The following is a 21643-nucleotide window of genomic DNA, read 5'->3' as shown; positions in this document are numbered from 1 at the left end:
ACTGTAGAAATAGAGAAGGTAGTCTAGTAGATTTATTATAATTACTTACAGTTCCTTTCTTTTATGGCTTGCCTGCATGCATTATTCTCAGTTAAGAACCAACTTTTTCATGTAAGAAGAGTATACTTGCCCATCTCTAGGCTCAGATCATTAGGTCTTCCTCATAACCTACTTCAACAACCCCCCCCGCTAAATTCTCTGGAAAAGGGAAAATTAAAAGGAGTTTGTTAATAGAACTGATATAGTTTAGCTAAGGTACTAAAACACCAATAAAAGTTGGCAAGATCATAAGTTGACATCTCGTAACTGGTCATGTTGAAACTTTGCTGTGAAGGTCAATTTCACCTTGGCCAAGAAGATGTGCTGACAAAGGTTGACTTCCTAAATGGCAATTTTTACTTATGATGGGAAACACTTGTTTTTAAAAAATCAACATGAACACGCACCCTTTATTTTTAGTCTAGAGAGACCCAGCACTTTTTTAGTTTGAACAGGACAAATTTACTGTGCTTTGCATTGCCAAGAGCAGTGACTCCCAGGCTGCTTGTAGCTAAGCCCCACTTGAAAAAAAGCAGCTGTGATTCAGGCCTTGTGGATCCAGCTGGCATCTTCCAGAGTTCATCAGCTTTAGTTCTGTGCTCCAGCTTTTCAGTCGTATGCTCGTACCCTGCCACTGAAACCTGCCCCACTAATTAGGAACTACTGTCTTGGGGAGAACTCCTTCTGAGCACATCTAAGAGGTGGGAAGGTGTCGGTATTACTGCTCTGGAACATACAGATTCTTTCTTCCAGTGCTTGGATGTTCCTTGCTTCCTTCTCAGATCCGGGAGCTGGTTCCTGAGTCCCAGGCCTACATGGATCTGTTGGCCTTTGAACGCAAACTAGACCAGACCATTATGCGGAAGCGTGTGGATATTCAGGAAGCACTGAAGAGGCCGATGAAGGTACGTAATGAAAAATTTGTAGGTTGAGTTGGGGGAGGGGGGAAGTGGTGGAATGATCTTTCCATTAAAAGTCCCGTTAACAGAGATATTTTGAAACAGGTCAAACAAAGCTCCTAACAATAAGCAGCTGGGGACTAGCAGGCATGGAAAAGTGGTGGAGAAAATTCTGTGGAAATTACCAGCTCTGACTTCTGAAAGCCTTTAATAAGGGGAATAATAGCTTCTGCATAAATAAACACTGGTTTTGGAACTTTGTACTAGAATGATTAAAAAGAAGAAAATAAGAGATTAGAGGGGTGTGCTGAAGACGTATATTAAATTTCCTATTAGAATTCGGTCAAAAGCTAAACTTGTGGAATAACAGAGCATATAATGTGAAGAATTACTTACAGAAAAAGTGTTAAAGATGCAGCAAAAATGTACACATTTACATAGCTTCTAAGAGGGTGATTCGTGTAAGAAAAGAATGGATGACATTTTCTGCAATTTCTATTAGATCAAGTCCAGCACTTCACTGTTCATAATATCCTACTGAAATGGTCTTTTCCTAAGTTTTCTGAGTCTATTCAACTGAGTCATTGAAAAGTTTAGGTAGGAAGTCATCTAGTTCAACCTCCTGCTCAAAACAGGGTTGTCAAGGCCTTGTTGAGTTTTGGAAATTTCTAAGGATGGAGGTTTCACAGCCTCTTCAGGCAATCTGTTCCAGTGTTTGGCTGCTCTCATTGTGCAGAATTTCTTTTCATGTCTTATTTAAGTTCTTGTGACTGTATTGAATGCTCTTACACATTCATATAGTGAATCCTGTAGTATGAATTCTGTATCAGTATGTCTACTGTGAAGTAAACCTGTCGTTCTTGTCTGTACCACAGTTATGGGTATCAGCCCAACTAAGATCAAGATTCCATTTTGTTTGTCACTGTACAGGTGTCTGATAAGATGTGGAAGGCTTTTACCTCTGAAGTTTTTCCAATTCATATATATGCAGCAGAAAAAAAAATGGAAAAAATAAAGTTCCATGAACATATTATCTATTTTATACACAGGAAACGGAAGTAGGGATGATTTAAATCACGAGTTTGTAGTAAAAAAGTGTTGTATATAGTAGATTGGACTTTCAGAAGGAATAATTTGATTTACCTTCTTAATGTGGGTAGAACACCATCATTTTAAACCAGGTAAGAACTTGGACATGTTTAAAAGTAATTGAAGACTTGGACTGACATTCATAAATCTGCAGGACGATGTTTATTCAGTGGCAAGCTCTAGGCAATTGACCAGTACGTTAGTTTCCGTCTCTAAGCTGTACAATGGGCCTGTAGTGGGGAAGAGTATAGGAGGCACAACACTACAGAAACTGTAGTCAGAAAATTTCTGGTTTTGGACTCAGCAGACACATTTTAAATATCAGTTACTCAGCTAGTTAACATCTAAAGAATGATCAAACAGATGTTTTTCAAATTCATGTCTAGACTTAGCATGCAGCAGCTGTGAAACTCAAGACCTGTCAAAATAGAGCTAAGCCTAGATAAATTTGGGTTGTTCTGATGTTAAGTATTTTCATTTTGTTGAGCATTGGTAGCATTGGTAACAGCAATAAAAATTATCTCTGCAGTTAAATCTCTTATCAAAGCTCTTGTAATTTTGAAATATTTGCCTTAAGGCAGTGGTTCCCAAACTGGGATTGTAATCCTGGGAAAAATTTAAATTTGTCCAAGGTATGTGATAGTATGTAGGGAATATGTGGGACTGCTCAGCATTACCAGTTGTAATGGCAGTTATCATACTGGTCACAGTGACTGAGTTGTAGCTGGAAGCAGCCTTTGGGAGCCACAGGTTTATGGTCTAGTGTTGCTCAGGCTGGTCTTTTCCCTTTTGGGGGGAAATGTTTCAAACACCTTGGATTGAGGACAGTGCATAACGTATGCTGGACCTATTGATCTTACTTGGATCTTCTGTGAAGAGCTGCACTGTTGAGACAGATGACAGTTGTGGGATTGCTCAGAAAGCGAGGTGACCTTGGGATTGAAGTGGGGGGGAAATGGCCTTCACCACCCACCAGCTCACTGTGCCACTGTCACCAACCCCTCTCCGTTGATGGCTTTTCCAGTCTAGATCCTGCCTTGTTTTTTTTCTGCCTGTTGGGTACTTGTGTGTCCTCTCCTCTTCTTCTGTTGGTCCAGCGTTCTTAGGCTACGTCAGTCACAAGAGTCTCAGAATTCCTCGTCTGCAGAGCAGCGTTCGCTGCATGCCGCTCGTCACAAGAGCCCTTGCACTGACTTTATGGAGAACCCGCCCGCTGACATGCTCAGAATTCCAGAAAGGACTTTTTTAGGAGGGAGTCAGGCAGACAGGGCTGTTTGACTGCAGTGTGGCCAGAGGTACAGATATAGCAGACTCCATGGCCTGAAGGAACTGGAAACTGTGTGGCTCAACTCCAGACAAGTAGATGTCATTAAAGAAGAATGCATTACTGAAAATCTGGACAGCTAGGGCCATGGTGGACTTTGGGACCGGGATTTATTTGGCTAAGTGTAGACGTGTACGTTGAGTTTATTTATACATAAGCTCTTTGCCTCGGGGTCCCTTTATAGTCAAGAGATTTAGTCAGTGTAGGCAATGGAGTTCAGGGCACAGTTCTTCTCATACAGAAGTAGACATTGGAAAGAACATAGATAAATCATGCCCTAAAAAGTGCCTATTTCTCTCCATTGTCTAAGCCTGAGATAACTAATCAGTTGTGGACGTAAATATAATTTTAAGACTGAGACGATTTTCATCCCAAGACCTGAATCAGGGGTCACCTGGCTGAAAGAAGGGCATCTAGTGACCCGTCCCACAAGCCAGGCTAGCCAGGCTCCTACCCCAAGCCCTGGCACCACAGACAATAGTTGGTCTCACCCAAACCAGAGGCTGCTATCCAGGGACTGTCACTCTTTCATGGTGAACTGGTGTGGGACACTGAGTTTACCAGACCAATGTGTAGTTGCAGTTCTGTAAACTAAACAATCTACTCCCAGGTTATCAATTTTTAGGTTAAAATAGAGTAGTAGTATCTGAATACAGTCATAACATCTCTCTCCCTGGTTTTGTAAACTGAGATTCTTCCCCCGTTTTCAGGTTTTAAGATGACTGAGGAACTGCTATTGGATTGTTGGCAGAAGGAAATTTGTATTTTTTCTGAAACACTTAAGGTTTCTGCTTGGTCCTCTGCCCTCTCAGGCCAGACTGGTTTTTTTTCTCAGTATGCCTTGCGTCTACAGCACCTGGGCTCTGCAGTTCTGTCATTCTGAAAGACTCTCATCTTTTCTGTGTACTGAGTTCTAAACCTCGAGCATCCAAGGGATAGTCTTAGGGGCATAATGGCAAATAATTTGTGGAGATTTTTGTGTCAGACTCTGAACCCTACTGTCATTGAGCTCCTGGTATCAAACCTGCAGTCATTTCAATCAACAAATGCAGTAGGTGTCATTTACCCCAACGTAAGCAAAGCATTTTATTCATTCTTCATGGGATGTTATGGAGAAAGAGGTGGGGATTACTAAAGAAGGTAGCCGGGAGCAGTGGCAGCTCTATCCCTTTTTAGCTGTTGTAGGTTCCCCCACTGCACTTTGAGGTCTGCAGCACATGGGCCGTGTACTTCCTTTTCTGGGTTGTCAGGCTGGTCTTGGTGCTGGCTGTGATTAATTGGAGGAATTTCTTCTATAAAATAGTTGCCAATTGCTTTGAAACATCATTAACATCATGGGGAAAAGGTGACTGAATATATGTTAAGCTTGAAATTAGAAAGACGTTTTAATTGTAAGAAAAACAAAATTCCTCCAAATCAAGGAGGGGAAGCAAACATTTCATTTTTGAAATTGTACCTTCATGGGTTCTTGGGTTCTGAAAAGCATTATGTGATAGAGACCCATTACCTGGAATAACTGTTGCTTCCAGCTCAGTGACCCTAGGGCCCATTGGTGTACTTCATCAAGCACTACAGTGGTTTTGCTAAGATATTTTAAAGCTCTTTGGGGTAAATGTCTGCACAAGCTATTTAAAGTAGAAATATGTTGAAGGCAAAACAGAATTTATGTCAGTTTCAATTTAAACAAAACAATTTATTGAGGGAATTTTATTAGGAATTTTCTCATCTTTAATCATCAACCATAAAATTTACAAAATAAAAAAAAGCCAAATAGCTTACAGTTTCCCTAGTGTGCGGAGATCAGTACGGCAACAGATACATCCTCTGATTAGGATGCGGTTCACATTGGGAGAGTTGGGTCATGATTTGTGGTTGTCTTACCATCCTTAGCATCAACATGTATATTGATCTGCAGTCACCCAATCCTTGAGGGTTACCTCAGTGTGCTTTTGGTGAGTCCACCTCCTTTTGGACATCCCTGAGCTTGGCCCTAGGAGTTCCCAGGTTGCCTTCTGTATGCTGCTCTGGGGGTTCTTAAACTGGTTATTATTGAGAGGACTGAGTTGCCAATGGGACCCCATCAACATGGGTTTCTGCATTGCTGGTTGGCTTGTTGCCAGGATAGTTACTCACTGTCAGAGACTGTGTCCCCAGCTGTACCGTACTACACTGCTTTTAACTAGTTAGCATTGAATCAAGCCACTGGGCAAAAGGTTCCTCAGCCTCAACACAAACAGGCAAAGTATGTGTGCATTTGTAACCTATCACAAACTAGCCAAAGTATTTTATGATAACATAGTTAAATCTTGCATAATCGCTCTCCCTCTCCCACTTGTAGTGGCAACAGGAATTAGAGGCTGGTGTGGATCAGTGCCCTTACTAATAGTGACCAGTAACAGGACCACAGATTGGTTGAGGTTGGAAGGGACCTCTGGAGGTCATCTTGTCCAAACCACCTGCTCAAGCAGGGCCACCCAGAGCTGGTTGCCCAGGATGACATCCAGATGGCTTTTGAACACCTCCAAGGTGGGAGACTCCACAACCTCTCTGGATAATGTGTTCCATTGCTAAATACTTAATGGGAAGTGTCAGAAACCCTTCCAACTGTAGGTAACAATTCCTCCTAAATTCCAGTAATCCGAGATCAATTTATATTAAGACCCAAAAAGGTCTGACATCTTTTAAAATTCTCATATATTGATATGACTGGATATTCCTGAGATCTGTACATAATATAGCTGCTCCAGCTCCTTCCCTGTTGTTTTTTGTTGTTGGGTTGTGGGGTTTTTTTTTTGTAAAGAGCTTTTGGCTTTGGTCCAACTGCTGGTAGTTCAAAAATAGATCACTTGAAACTGATTAATGTGCATATTTCTGACCACTAGAGCAAGATATCAGAGGTGTAATAGATTTTTCACTATGTCAAGTCTTTAAGTCAACACTGGATGTTCTTTAAAAAGAGCTGCCCTGTTTGCTGAATGATCAGAGACAGTGTTGTGCAGGAAATTTAACTAGACAATGAAGTCTCTTCTGGCATAAAAACCTGCAAGTTTTACATCTGTGTTCTGTGAGAATGAGTTCTATGGGTTAACGATGGTTCATTATGCTTTGTGTAGCATATGTGACATACTTCCATTGATCAGGTTTTGAATTTATGGTCTTGTGGCATAATTTTACGCGTTCTGCTTTTTGCATTGTGAGATAAGGAAAACACAGACACCTAATCTCCTTCTTTAGATCAGCCCATATTTTAAATAGCTCTTTCAGGTTCTTTATTATTCTTTTTGGTAAAAAATTCAGTCCTCCCAATCACTGTAGAGAGAGAATTTTTCAGTGCACCTAGCCATTCTTATCACCTGTCAGTATACGCCTTCTGATTGTCTTCCTGAGAGAGTATAGTATACAACTGCCAAATAAGCTGCAATAACTGATTCTATAGACTATTGTGTATACTATTATCCATTCTATTCCTCTATAACGTTTGTTTGACTTTTTTTGGAGGGTGGTTTGTGGTTTTTTTTTTGGTTGGAAGTTTTTAGAAAACTGCCTACAGGTCTTTTTCACGTGTTGGTGCAATTTTAAACTCAGTAAATATTGGGCAGTTCATTTTAGTATTCATGATACTTGCATATTCTACCAAGTCACTGATTTTCATGCTTTGGGTTGGCCATTTTTAAGTTCTCATCCATCTTTTGTTGTTATGACTTACCTAACTAATTTTGTTCTAAAAATTTTGACGTACTGGTTTGCTGCTACTCTGGGTGAGCATTACTTCTATATTCCAGTTCTGATATGGACACTCCCTGTTTAATTTGATTATTTTATAATGGTAACACATGAACACTTGTTATTAGTGGTCATTGTTCTTTTTGTCTCATGATTTCTAGTCTCCGTGCTACTTTATCTTCCGCTGGTTTTTTTGCAGCCTAGCAAGTTTTTGTTAGAGCATGAAACAGTTACTCTATATGCAAAGACAGAAACACAGTTTTTAATCTTTCCTGTGCTTTATGCGTGAGGTTTTTATGCTGTGTTGAGGTACATAGAAATACATCCTTAAAATGTGCGTAGAGAGCTCTTAACAGTATTATTCATAGGATCAGCAGCCAGATTTCCTTGATACAATCAGCAATACGTTATCTGCTGATAACTTAGTTAATTTGTTTGAAATCCCAAGCACAACTTCCCTGGAAGTGTCCCGGAGGTATTGTGTCCTGCCTGGGAGTTCACTGAAGGAAACTTTAACTTCAGCAGTCGATGCAGATTTGTCTTGGGGATATCACACAGATCAGGGTATCTTCAGATGCTTAGTTTCTGATTTGACTTTTTAGGGATTTAATGCTAATGGAAGCTGAAAAAAAATGTGGCACGATAAACCAGAGGTAGTTTTCTGAAGGATTTGATGGATTTACAGCATTTCACCCATTTACTTCATCTGAAAGCTGTATTGATTTGTGTGAAGATGACATTGATGAACTTAGAGAGAGAAAAAGCTGTAGTTCTGCTGCTCCAGCATTCCTGTCAGCCTCCTCTTTAGATCTGTTTCATTCCACATGAGCTCTCCTGCCATTTGTGCTCCGTTGTAGCTGAGACCTTTGTGGTAGTTCATCGCTGACATGACCAGTCTTCTGTCACATATGCTTCCTTTTTCTTTTTCTCAAGGAGAAATTGTAAGTGAAATGTAGCACTTTTTGGCTCTTCTTTTTAATATGACTGCTGTTTCAAGTTCATTTTGCTGAAGACAAGTCAAAGACGCATGTTAAAGATGTGTATCTTACACTTAAAGAATAAACAGATTAAGCATTTATTGATTCTTGGACAAGAGGTTATTTTATTCACAACGTTGACCGAGTCTCCATGAAGTTCCCCCCTGCTGAGCTTTGTCTTTGTGGATAGTAAAGTTTCAGTGTGTCCGAAGAGATGAAATGTGATGCTTTCTTCTTGCCCTAGAGCTGTAAGTTTTCTCTTTAGTTTTTGCTCCAAGCTACCAAGAATCCTACCAGTAAAAAACAAGGCCACAGGTTTTGGTTGGTTGCTTTTCTGTTCTCTGAGAAGTCACCATACAGAGAGAATAGGTTTTAGATCTGTGCTATAATGTGCATTGCTAAGAAATCTGCAGAATTTGTTGAAGGGCAGTGGCTTCTTGCCCAAGTTTATTGCACTGCTGTATTTAATCTGCAAAGTAACCGAGTTGCACATAACTGATGTTGTATCATTTCCTGCCTGGATGAGATGGAGTTGCTCGGCTGGAGATGGAAGAACACCTCACTCTCAGAGCCCTCTGGGTATAAACTTGACATTATTGTGGAACCCAGGAGTTCTGATAAGTGAACTGAGTGCGGTGATTGTGCATGTGTGTCTTCAGCCAAGGAGACTTTGTGGTCTATATAGCCGCTATAAAACCCCAGCCAGCGCCATTTTGGTGTTCTTCTTGCTTGAGCTCAGTTTTGACTATCTATCTATATCATCTCTGAGCTGACATCTTCCAAGGCTGGACATCCTTATGGTAGCAGTATAGCTGTGAGTGCTGAAGCTGCTAATCGCTGGGTAGAGCCCTCAGAAGGGATTTGGACTATACTCTGGATCTCTGCCAGGATCTTGCTTCATCAGGTGGGGTGGTAATGTCTCACAGCTGACAGGAGAAAAGTCATGGCAGAGGAGGAGCCTGCTGGTCCAAAGAAAATGCTCATCTGTAGAACTCTGGTTCTGATGTTTTGCTAGAGATTTCTAAATGTATTTTCTTCAAATGCCACTGCTGAAAGTATGTGTGACCACTGTTGATGATAAGTGTGCGTAGGGTAAGTTCAAGTGCCATTGCCTGGTGCCTGGAACCGCAAGAGAAGGTAGTCAGCCTCCCAGAATGTCTTGTGCAGAGCTGCTCCCAGGAAGCTTTGATGAGGAGCCAGCGGTGCTGGCAGCACTAGACGTGTAAGGAAGAGGTGCTGGTGGGAAGTCTGGGAAGGGCAGAAAGAAGGCAAAAATGGAGCAGCACCTCATAAGGGAACAAACAGGAGGTGGACGTGTTGGCAGCAGCTTCAGGAAGGTAGTTGTGGAGGCTTGAATGTGTCTGGGTCAGTACAGTGCTGTACAGAGGAGGACATGTTTGGCTGTTCAAGCAGTGTTCATGGCCAAATTAAGACTTTTTTTTTTTTATTCCATTTTACCTGGCAAATGTGAATTTTCCTTCTTTATGTTGCCTTATTCTGCTTTGTGTTCTAATAAAGATTTTTATTAGATTTAAAGCCTATTTGGTGTTGGGGTCTTCTTGCAGCAGTGCCGTTGCCCTATTTGACTGATATTTGTTATCAGTCAGAAGCAAGGATCTTTCTGTGGTTGCATTTGGGAGATAATCACTGTCTTAATAGTGCTGCAAGTTTGCAGTACCTTTTGGGCCAAAATCTGAAGACAGCCCCCAGGGTGCAAGTTACACATTTTGCGTGTTGGACAGAATGTCTTTGCTTAGCAGAGGCTAAAGGCTCGGTATTCGACAGTACTTAGACGTTGTCAGTAGCGTCTGTAACATGTTGGAGTAAAAGGCTAAATGGTTTCCGATCTAAAATCAAGATGCCTGCTCTAGGTGAACCTGCTTTGGCAGGGGGTTGGACTAGATGATGTCCAGAGGTCCCTTCCAACCCCCACCATTCTGTGATTCTGTGATACATAGAAAGGAAGACAAAAGATAACTATAGAGATAGCCATTCCTTAGGATTTTTATTCAGAATTATTCTAAGTTGCTTTCTGATGACAATGTGGAAGAAGTGGGCTGACTTACAGGGATTACAGCGAGGAAAGAATTACATTTGAGAAAGAGAATTCGTTGTGTAGAAGAAAACACTGTAAATTGAAGAGAGAGATGCGGGAGAAATAAACAAATGCTATGCAGTCTCTGACTTTGGCAGAGCCGGGAAAGTGTAGGGAACCCAGCAGGAGACCAGTTCTGTGATGTAAGCTGCATCTGGCTTGTGCATGACTTGAAAGAAAAATTGTAAGCTGTTAGCAAAGGGAAACAGTGGAAAGTATCAAGGAGAGGTATTTTGTATTTCACGGTGCAGTTAGACGACGTTACTAACTTGGTTTTAGATGGACTGTAGAAGGAAGCTAGAGCCTGAAAGCTAGGAGGAAGGAAGACATCTAAAATATTCAGATTTGAATAAGGATGTTATTGCAGAGGATGACATTAGTGGTGAAATGACAGACTTCGTAGGGAACAGACACAGTTCCTATCTGGATGTGGGAAGATGTGTGAAGAGAAGGAGTTTCCAGGGTAAAGGGGAGAATGGAGATAATGTATTTGGAAATAAAAAGAAGAGGAAATGAAATCAGTGATCTAAACCTGAAATAGCAGTAGAGAATCCAGGAAGAACTATCAAGAAAAAAGCTGCTTACTTGTATAGTTAGTTTTGCAAATAATCCAGGTGGGGATAAAATTTAGGAACAGTGCATAAAATGTGCAGGTTAATTTGAAGAGTTATGTGAAGTCCTTCACAGGTCCTCCATACCAAATAAAGATTCTGGGGCATTAAAAAAACCCTCACATTTTGTATAATGAAAGGGCACCTTAGCAACAGAAATCCTGTAGGAAAGGATGGAGAAAGAAATGGATTTCCAGGAAAATTTTTCTGCCTATCTATCTGCCTGTTTCTAGCTGTGCCAACCTGTCATTTTCTGGACTCTTGGCACTGTTGAAAATCCTTTTCCCTCTCAGTGCATACTATTGACACTCCATTTCCATCAAACCTTTCTGTCACTGTTTTCTCCAGATTTGGCAAAATGTAGTCATTTTCTTGTTCCCCTTCAGCCCTACGTCTCTGCTTCCCACGTTCCTCTATGCCATATTAGATTTTTAGTTTCCTGACCTGATTTCTGTAACTTCTTTCTCTCCTATATGTGTGTGTGTGTGAGCGCGAGAGCTGCACAAGGCTGCTCCTTTCTTATGTTGTACAAAGGTTGTTCTGGCTGCATTAACTTGACAACTGTAGCCTTTTTGTCATTATATTATAATCAGATATTTGAGATTAGAGTCCCAAAGAAATTTTTGGCAATATCTTTTCTGGAATCCATGCATAGAGTTAATGACCAGGTTTTCCACATGGTGCATGGGAGAGAAGGGCACTGAGAAATAACACAGCCGTAAGCCAGTACAGTGATTAGGAAACCTTAGATAGCCTGTGAAAATGCCAGCAGGTAGGGGTGGTCGTATCTCTCACAGACTTGAGCACCTGCGTTAGGGATGAAGCACAGTGCCTTTCTCCACTCGGGTCTCACAGCAAGTTGGAGCTGCAACACGATTGATTAGGGTGAAAGGCAATTAAAGAGGAAGGTTAGGCAACAGGGTTGGGGGCATATGTGTGTGTTTGGGTGTGTGCCTGTAGGAAGACTATTACCAGGCTCTGCATGATGGCAGAATGAAGATGGGAAGAGATGTGCCCATGTAATTTGCAGCATTAGCTGTATTTGTGACTGCCATTTACAAATCTGAACTGATGCCAACTATGAAAGACATTCATGTAGCAAGAGGTTTCCAGCTGAGTCGTAGCAATCTAGCTAGGATCTAGACAGGAAGGGCATCATATCATGCTTTTCTTACAATGATTTCTCAAATATCTTTCACAGAAGTACAGGATGTATAGCCTCATGGGCTTGGCCCTGCAACCTCCCATCTTTCTCCACTTACAGTGGATCTTAGCATGTTTGTACAGCCAATAGTTTTTGAAAGGAAGTCTCAGATTCAGCTCTTCAGTGTATTTTCTTAAGCATAACCAAATCTTAAATTCTGGTCAAATCTGGTGCAACTGTACTAAACATGCACGTTCTCTACTAAATGTGTAACTATCCCCTTTCCTGTGACTTCCTCAGGTCTTGGACTTAGACTGGATGTGTACTTTTCTTTTCTCTGTTTGTGTAACAGCAAAAGCGGAAACTGAGACTTTACATCTCCAACACATTTAATCCTGCAAAATCTGATGCTGATGACTCTGATGGCAGCATTGCTTCGTGGGAGCTGCGAGTGGAGGGGAAGCTCCTGGATGACGTATGATTTACCTGTGCTTCACTGGGGCTGGTGGGGCTCCAGAGAGTGTCCTGTGGGGTGGTTGACTTTACTGGGGACATCAACTCAGCCAAGGCATCTCTGAATCGCAGTGTTGGCTTGTGGCTGCCAGGAAGGTGCCATGTCCAGCCTCAGAGAGGGATAAGGCCATAATGGGGATGCTGGGGAGGGGCAGGGAGGACAGTGGGAAATGGAGCAGACTTAAGGGCAGGACAGGTGGGAGGAGGTGGAGAGAACAGGGTTGAGATGATTCCCTTAAAAGATACGTCAGGGTTCAGGTCACAAGAGGTGGGATGTCAGGCCTACAGCAGGCATTGCATCCTGTGAAGAGTACGATAACAAGGAAAAGCAAGTAGTTCATATTCTGAGGGAGGACAGGAAGATGTATGGATGGTCAGAGAAAGGACGGAAGAAAAACTTTATCATTCTGAAGTCCTCAGAAACCTCAGTGATAGATTTAGCTTTCCTTGGGGAAAGCTGGACTTCCCTAATAAAGGTGTGACCTATTTGAATAGACTTCACAAGCTAAGTATTTAGTAGGATAAACAGGTGGAGAACATGCGTGTGTGGTGTATGGAGAAGGCAAGGCTTTTGAGGCATGTCATTGTGTCGGGAGATAACTGTACATGAATCAGAATCATCATCTTGCTGGAGGATGAAGGGGTAACGAAGTGCAACATCTGGAAATTGAAGTTAGACAAATTCAGTTTAGAAATTAGAGCGTATATTCTAATAAAGAAAGATTCTTTACTGGAACGAAATAGCTTCTCAATTACTGGCAAATTTTAAATCAAAGGGGGATGTATTTCTAAAATATTTTCTGCATTAAATAAGAAGAAAATAATGGAAATTCTGTGGACTGTATTCTATGGAAAGTCAGATTATGTGATTATAGACCTCCCAGTTTTTAATTTAGACAGTATGAGCTGCGTAGTAAACAGTTAATACTGATAATTAAATGAAAAGGCAAAATGTAAAAGGAAATTGCACTTACTGTGTGATTATTCTGTAAAATTCACTGTCATCTGATAAATCAGATGAAGAAATTAGCATTCATCAAAAAACCCAAACTGTTAAAAGGTATACAGTGGCCTTAGAATCACAGACTGGTTTGGGTGGGAAGGGACCTTAAAGCCCACCCAGTGCCACCCCTGCCCTGGGCAGGGACACCTCCCACCAGCCCAGGTTGCTCCAAGCCCCGTCCAACCTGGCCTTGAACCCCTCCAGGGATGGGGCAGCCACAGCTTCTCTGGGCAACCTGGGCCAGGGGCTCACCACCCCCAGAGTAAAAAAATGTCTTATGTCCAATCTAAACCTACCCGCTTCCAGTTTAAAAGCATTGCCCCTTAACCTGTCACTACAGGCCTTGGTAAAAAGTCTGTCCCCATCTTTCTTATAAGCCCCCTTTAAGTACTAAAAGGCCACTATAAAGTCTCCATGGAGTCTTCTCTTCTCCAGGCTGAACCCCCCAAACTCTCTCAGCCTGTCCTCACAGCAGAGGGGCTCCAGCCCTCAGAGCATCCTTGTGGCCCGCTCTCATAGGTGCCGTGTTCATGTTACAAGCCAGTCCTTTTCAATAACATCAAGAGAGTCAGGGAGTTCTTCCCTTAAGTGTGCGCTGTTCCACCACTGTTGAGATTTTTGCATTTTACCTTGCATTTGTCAGAGGGAAAACTCAATTAGATTGATCACACTTGTGGTCTATATGGAAATTAATGTTCAAGAGAAAGAGAAAGCCTGAGAAGGAAGCATAGAACACAAGCTAATATACGCAGCCTTGAACATTTCTGTTTCTTCTGATTGTACAGCTCAGCAAACAGAAACGGAAGTTTTCGTCTTTTTTTAAGAGTTTGGTTATTGAACTGGACAAAGATCTTTATGGACCTGACAACCATCTTGTGGAGGTAAGAAGGTTGTGTACCCTTTGCATACAAACCCAATGCATACAAACCCAATCCAAACACAGATAAACAGCTATGTGCCTGTTGTCCACCTTGTTTAAGTTAGCTTGCCTTCATTATCTCATTTAAGGTATTTTTCAAAGTCTTCAAAATTCCATTCTTTTTAAGGATGTTTACTAACAGAATCGATATAGTCTAAAAACATAGATGTAGTAGTGATGTAGTGCACATCTTAGAACAGAATGTATGAAATGATGAAAAAATTGTGTGCATTTTTCATGTTAGCATGTAAAGCATGCTAACAGCAGAGCAGTTTGTGATGATTTGGGGGGTTTTGTCGTGGTGTGTTTTGTTTTGTTTTTTTTTAATTGCAAGATCTTCAGAAGGCTTGTACTTGTCTTATTCTTGCATGGTGTACTGTGCAAGATACACCTCATTGGACATCACTGAAAAAATGACTGACTGTCATACTTGTTTTTTTCCTTTGGCAGTGGCACAGAACTCCCACAACCCAGGAAACGGATGGTTTCCAGGTGAAGAGACCTGGTGATGTCAGCGTGCGGTGCACGTTACTCCTCATGCTGGACTACCAGGTCAGTGCACTGCTTTTGGCTTGGAAAATACCACCATTGGGACATTGTGCAACAGAGCAAATTCATCCTGTCGCGTATATCAAAAAACAGTATACTTGGACTCAGAACTGACCAAACTGACAGATTATTTAAAATGTAACGGGGACACATCAAGTTTCTATTACATTCTGTTATATTCTAGCAAAATATTTTTCTTGGCACTATGATAATTAGTATTTTTATTGCCCACCTGCAGAAAGAATAAGCATTGGCTTATTCTCGGGCTTCTTGGACAACAGTCAGATAATTAGCATACGAGTTATGTGTGTGGTCCTGTGCAGAAAGTCAAAGGAGTGGCTTTTGCTAGTGGTACCTGAATAGCTGTCGCAACCTTTTTTTTGAGAGCAGGCTACACAGCTTTCCTGTCTTGTTAAGTTTTGGTTACATTCTCACCCAAATCTGTCATAAGGCAATGTTGCCCTGCAAGGGTGAGACTTGCCATTACTCTTAGGCCTTGTTAGGCATTCCTGCTTCCCCCTTTTGTCAGTATTAGTTCTATTGTATTAGTGGTATTTGTGGGCTGAACACAAACAAGTCATGGAACTGATCCATTTGAAAGCTAACAAAACTTACTTCCAAATCAGTTCCCTGATCCCAGTCATAGGAAACAAACGAACAAAAAACCCAACAGGCAAAATTAGGTTATTCTACTTTGGGATAGAATATATAAAGGAGGTTCCTGGGCACAGTTTCAAACTGTTTTAAGCTGTTGTAAGGCTGAGCTGCTCCAAAAAACCACTTTCATTTCAGTTGTGAGTGTGCACTGCGACAGTCTCCGTTCTCTTGGCACAAACAATGGAGATTTGCAGCTATGGAGCTCACTAATATGACTGAAACCATCCCTGAAAGAAATGTTGCTCTCTTAAGGAAATGGATAGAAATGCACTGCTGAGAGGAGGTGGGATCTCCCTTTTCAATGGCAGTTATCTCAGACGTATTTTGGTTGTATAACTTTAAGAACTCATTCTGTGCCTTTCTCTTTCCCCTCCATGCAAATAGCATCTCTCCAGGATAAGTACGCTCCATTTTACGTTAACAGAGAGAAAAATTTACTAATTTTAGGGAGCGTATGAGCTAACTGAAATGCTGATATAGCCAGTGAGAATCTTTATTGTTAAGACAATAGAATGATGTTTGTTATGCTCAACGTTATTATAAATTTATGCTTCAAAATAGATGTTCTCTTATCGTTAAGTTTCAATTTGTTATAAAGCTAGTTTTGGGTGACCTAGCACCCAACAGAGTAATCCTTGCATAATAACGTGGCAAATATTAACCTTCCGTACGTGTAGACACTTGATGACGCACCGAATTCCAAGGTATCCAAGGAACATATATTGCTAGAGATGCAGAACGGGGTAGTTGAAGAGTTCTATCACAGAGGTCGGGAGAAGAAATACATTCCATTGACTAGTTCGGTAGATTTTCTGGTATGCAGCAGAATGGTGCGAACATGCGTGAAAAACAGGAGTTCCAGCACACTTTGTTCATGTGAGACAGCCGAGCAGTTATTAGCAACAGTAGAAGCATCATCCTGACTTCATTCTCTCTATCTGTGGTTAACCTTCCAGTTCAGAGGAAGGACCATTCTTTTTCTTCTCCCACTCCCTAAGGTCAAATTATGCGTCAATGTTGAAAAGGAAAATTCTTTCCTGAGTCTGCATGTGAGTTATTATCTAAAGCATGTGATACAGGTAGACCATGTGCATAGCACATAGAGTGTCCATCTTTCTTTTCAAACCCTAGACATAGTTCTTCCAGGACACTGACATTGGTACATATCTGAGCAACTCGTATTTTTGCAATCTCTGCTATTGAATGGGGTGCTTCTCCTGAGGAACAGAGTCCCCCGAGAATTAAAGCTGAAACTTCATGCTTGTGTATCTATCTGCTTTTCTCTCTATTGCCATCTCCATCTCCTTCTCTTTCTGTCACAGCCTCCGCAGTTTAAGCTGGACCCGCGATTAGCCCGTTTGCTGGGGATACACACACAGACCCGATCCGCCATCATCCAGGCTCTCTGGCAGTACATCAAAACAAATAAGCTGCAAGACTCCCATGATAAGGAATACATTAACTGTGATAAGTACTTCCAGCAGGTAACTCCTTTTTGGACACAGTAGCTCTTTAGAGGCAAGCTATAATATCCATCTGCAAATTTTGGATGGATGAAAATTACTGATTTTCGTCTTCTCTTAATGATTTACGGTATCTTTAGTATCTTTAGTACGTAGGCTTTCAACAGTCACTACAACTAATATAATAAGCACCCTCCTTATGTGCTAGGGTTGTCAAAAAAACACATCTGGTGTTTGACACATTCAGCGCTCCCAGATAAGTTGTTTACAGAAGAAGGACTTTCTCTAATTGTTTCACTGTATTGATTTACTGTTTTTTCCCCCTGATGCATCATTTTGTACTAAGAAACGTGAAACAATCTGCTGATTCTGATTGCCAATTCATATGTAGACCTGTTTTTTTCCCTCCTCTTTCCCTGTTTATATGAAGGGCAAAAGACATGGAAGATATACTTAGAAAAGCTATTTTGTCCTAACTCTACTTCAGATTATAAAATTCCCTCAATGATCTGCACGATTTTTGAAAGTAGCACATTAAGACTTTTTGTCTTTCACGGTGACCTCTAGAATTAACCAAGAAGGCCACTTCAAGGCATCTTCACCTTTTCTGTAAATAAGATTATATTTATTTTGTAAAGGTAATGTTCTCTGAGCAATCACTATCTTAATTGGATTTGTTTTTCTGTAGCTTCAGGCTTACCTAATTTATGTCGAAAGTACCTGAGGGTAAGGTTTGTGACATACTCCTGTTTAGGGAAAGCACTGGCAGTTTTAATAAATGAGTAATGTTTTAGTGGGCATCCACGTTAGGAGTTTGACATGAGTGTTGAGCCAGTGGTGACAGTACATTGGATGGAGCTTTGTATGCAAAGATTTTGAGTAGGAATTCCACAGTCATCTCTATCAAGTGTCAGAATTCAGAACTGAAATAAACAGCGAGTTGCAGACTCAGTAGATTTGGTTACTTCCTTGCTCTTTAGAAACTAGCTGGCTGAGTTCCTGGGTGCAGGTAAGTCCAGCAAATTAGACAGATTTTAGAGTTGATGCAGAAGGATCCTTTTCTGTTTCGAAATACTGTTTACATCAACTGGGAGATTTGAAATCCACTGTGTTACAAGCAAAAGCAAGAAAAAAGGTCCAAAGGTATTTTAAAAGCCAGAGCTGGCTTCTGGGTATTTTTTCTACCAGATTCCCTCACTCCAGAAAATTATGGATTTTAGAAGATACTCTGTCAGTTTAAAGGGAATGTCTTTAGAGAACAGCCTATTCACCTGTTCAGAGTATTAAAAGTCCCAGTGCGAAAAAGAACGGCTGTAGTAATTGCATTTCTGAAAACTCGAGGTGTAAGGAGTGGTTCTAGAATCATGGCAACATATTGCAATTACTCACAGAAAATTCCCAAAAACTACAGATTTTGGTCCTTTTCAAATTGTTTTTTTTTTCTGAATTCAATACATATTTAACTCCTGGAGCATAGTAAAGAAAAGGTAACCATGAGATGTTGATTGGAAAGGAGTGAATCCCTTCCAAGAGGCTGTTTAGGTTTTGGTTAAAAATAAATAAAACCATATTGATTTTTTTTCCCCTTAATCTTAAAAAGAAAAAATTACAAATGGTTTTAAAATACAAAAATGTTTTCTCGTATGTTTGTTTAGCATAAAATATTGCAGGAAGCATGCCTTGGGAAAAAAAAGCAAACTGTTTTTATATTTCCTCTGGTAAAAAAATAAATAAATAGTGCTTTCTTTACAATATGCTGCTGCAAACCCTTAGTGAGAGAGGAAGCGTTCGCTTCTCTCTCATCATCGATACAGTTGATCTTGATGTCACATTAAAGTGGCCTCTGTCCTTCAGCAACTAAGCCAAAAGTGGGACCCCTAAAATGGTTGTCATCAGATGCCTCTGCCAGCCAGCCCAGACTATAAGTACAGCAGCAATTCACAGGGACAGAAGTGACCAAAAATTCATTCTGTGCAAGGAGCCAGAATTATAGCTTTCAAAATCACCGTACTTTTGAACTATTTATTTCTTACTTTCTCATTTAATTGCAAGTTAGGTTTTGGACAAGGATAACTTTCTTTATTTTATTCCAGATCTTTGACTGTCCACGGCTAAAGTTTTCTGAAATTCCTCAGAGACTCACTAACCTGCTGCTGCCACCAGACCCTATAGTGATAAACCATATCATCAGGTAAGCTGGTCAGTCAGTTCAGCACTGTCGTGTGCAAAACTCTCACTATATGAAATACAGAAACAGCTACAGTAGCAGGGACCAGATTCCAGTCACTCACTTCCAGGTGAGTACCTTGGACTTTGCCGTTGTGTTCATTCTCCGTGTCATTCTGGTCTATAATAATTCTGAACTATTTTCAATAGATTGGCACCAATTCTCTAGGAGTATGCAGAACTCCTTATCATTTTTATCCCTACTAGAATACCATTGAGAGAGTTGGTCAGGTTTCTTTCCTAAGGGGAGAGGAATGAGAGTTTGAGTCCACTTTATAGCGGAAAAAAGGAATTGAAGTAAGATATCATACATCCTGGGCAATGATTGTAATCACTGAGTTATTATGTAAAATGTACAACAGTATTACAGTTTCCACAGATGCATGCTTTGTTGGGATTGGGTCAGCTGTTTGGGTGTTAGCCTTATTCCAAGAACGACAGCTGGTCAGAGATGTCAAGAGATTTACAGTAAAGAATGCCTCGATTCAGAGAAGGCCATTGTGACCAAGACTGAGCTTCTGGCATCCTTGTCAAAACAGATGTATTTCTGGCATAGTAGACAAAATACAACTTCTGACTACCTAGAGCACTTCCAGCACATTCCATGTTTAAGTGACAGCTTGGGCGGGGTGGGGGGGGCGGATAAAGAGACTTTGGGGATTGCGACCTTGCTGTTAAGATATTTCAGTCTTTCCCAAGTTCCTGTGTGGTCTTGGTCAAAACTCTGATTCTGGGTGTTTAAAGATTATTTTTAATTGAGCATAGTGATTTGATTTTCTACAGAATATTGACAACAAATATTTCTGAATATGCTTAAAATTGGGTTCTTTATTTTAATTTTGTAATGTATGTAATAAGAAATTTAAATATTACATAGGCTATCAAAATAAAATTTGCTTTTCAATTCATTTGAATATATAAAATGGAGTGATCAAAAAGCAGGTTGACTACCTGCTTGATAGATTGATAGCTGTGTATATACTGTCATTGAAGACAACTCAGTGACCTGTTTGATGGACCAAAAAAAGCTGAGGTCCTCAGATATACATAATCATTGTCTTGGAGAAAAATGACAAGGAACTGATGGTTATGTTTCCAGGGGCAGAGAGATGGCAAAGAGGTTCTGGAGGCAGTATGTTTTCTGTGAGATAAAAGCTAAAGAGCAGGACCTTGTGTATAGTAGCATTCTCTGATACGCTGTGGGCATCACACAGCACCTGACAGCATTACACTGCACTGACATAATGCTGTGGAAAGGGGAAGTATTAATTTCCTGACAATAGGGAATACTTTTGCAATAGAATCTTTACAGTCTCAAGCTAAGCTAAAATAAATCTGGAAGTTTGGCACTAAATTTAAAGGAAGTCATTTTTAGACTCATAAAATCGCAGAATAATGTACGGTAGGAGGGATTGCTGCTGGGCATCTCGAGCTCCCCCCTCCCAACTCAGAGCAGGTTCAAATTATATCAGGATGCCTTGGGGACTATTCCAGTTGAACTTTGAGCGGACTCTGACAGACCTTCTGCTCTGGCCCCCTGCATTCAGTTTTTAACAGTGAATGTAGTCAGTCGCTGAAACAATTTGCCAATTGCTTGTGGTGGTTTAACCCCAGCGGGCAGCTAAACACAGCACCCAGCTGCTTGCCCGCTCCCCCCTGCGGCATGGGGAAGAGAATCAGAGCAGTAAAAGTGAGAAAACTCACGGGCTGAGATAAAAACAGTTTAATGGTTGAAATAAAATATAATAATAAAAAAACCCCACAAAGATAAAAATAAGAAAAAAACAAAGAGAAAGAAATAAAACCCAAGAAAGAAAAGTAATGCAAATCAAAACAATTGCTCAGTACCAACCAACTGATGCCCAGCAAGTCCCTGAGCAGTGTCCCCCCTGCCCCAGCACTAGTTTATTGCTGAGCGTGATGTCATATGGTATGGAATATCCCTGGGGTCAGCTGTCCTGGCCGTGTCCCCTCCCAACGGCTTGTGCCCCCCAGCCCGTTGCTGGCGGGGCGGCATGAGGAGCAGAAAAGGCCTTGGCTCTGTGTTAGCGCTAGTGCCAAGTACAGGGAGGCGATCACTGCCCTGGTCCTGCTGGCCCCACTATTGCTGATACAGGCCCGGATGCTACTGGCCTTCTTGGTCACCTGGGCACAAAGATATTAGAAAGAACTGGCCCCAATACTGAGCCCTGGGGAACAACCACTCATGATCGGCCCCAAGTGGATTTAACTCCATTCACTACCACTCTTTGGGCCTGACCAGCCAGATGGTTTTTCACCCAGCGAAATGTATGCCCATCCGAGCCGTGAGCGTTCTCCAGGAGAATCCTGTGGGAAACAGTGTCAAAGACTTTACTAAAGTCCAGGTAAATAACATCTACACTCTTTCTCATCCGCTAAGCAAGTCACCTT

At 41.2% G+C, this 21643-nt stretch overlaps 1 protein-coding gene across 8 annotated transcripts in view; it reads left to right on the top strand.

The window, feature by feature from the left end:
* Positions 1–21643, top strand: part of SMARCD3 (SWI/SNF related, matrix associated, actin dependent regulator of chromatin, subfamily d, member 3) — a 103947-nt gene that overhangs the window by 68676 nt on the left and 13628 nt on the right. For all 8 annotated transcript variants that reach the window (XM_063324120.1, XM_063324122.1, XM_063324119.1 and 5 more), the window contains 6 exons: positions 822–944; positions 12254–12376; positions 14203–14298; positions 14787–14888; positions 16865–17026; positions 19099–19196. In XM_063324120.1, the coding sequence (XP_063180190.1) occupies positions 822–944; positions 12254–12376; positions 14203–14298; positions 14787–14888; positions 16865–17026; positions 19099–19196 (704 nt within the window). The remainder of the gene's footprint in view (positions 1–821; positions 945–12253; positions 12377–14202; positions 14299–14786; positions 14889–16864; positions 17027–19098; positions 19197–21643) is intronic.

This window comes from Chroicocephalus ridibundus, chromosome 2 (genome assembly GCF_963924245.1).
Source record: "Chroicocephalus ridibundus chromosome 2, bChrRid1.1, whole genome shotgun sequence".
Lineage (NCBI taxonomy): Eukaryota > Metazoa > Chordata > Aves > Charadriiformes > Laridae > Chroicocephalus > Chroicocephalus ridibundus.
This window is presented reverse-complemented; position numbering and strand designations above follow the sequence as displayed.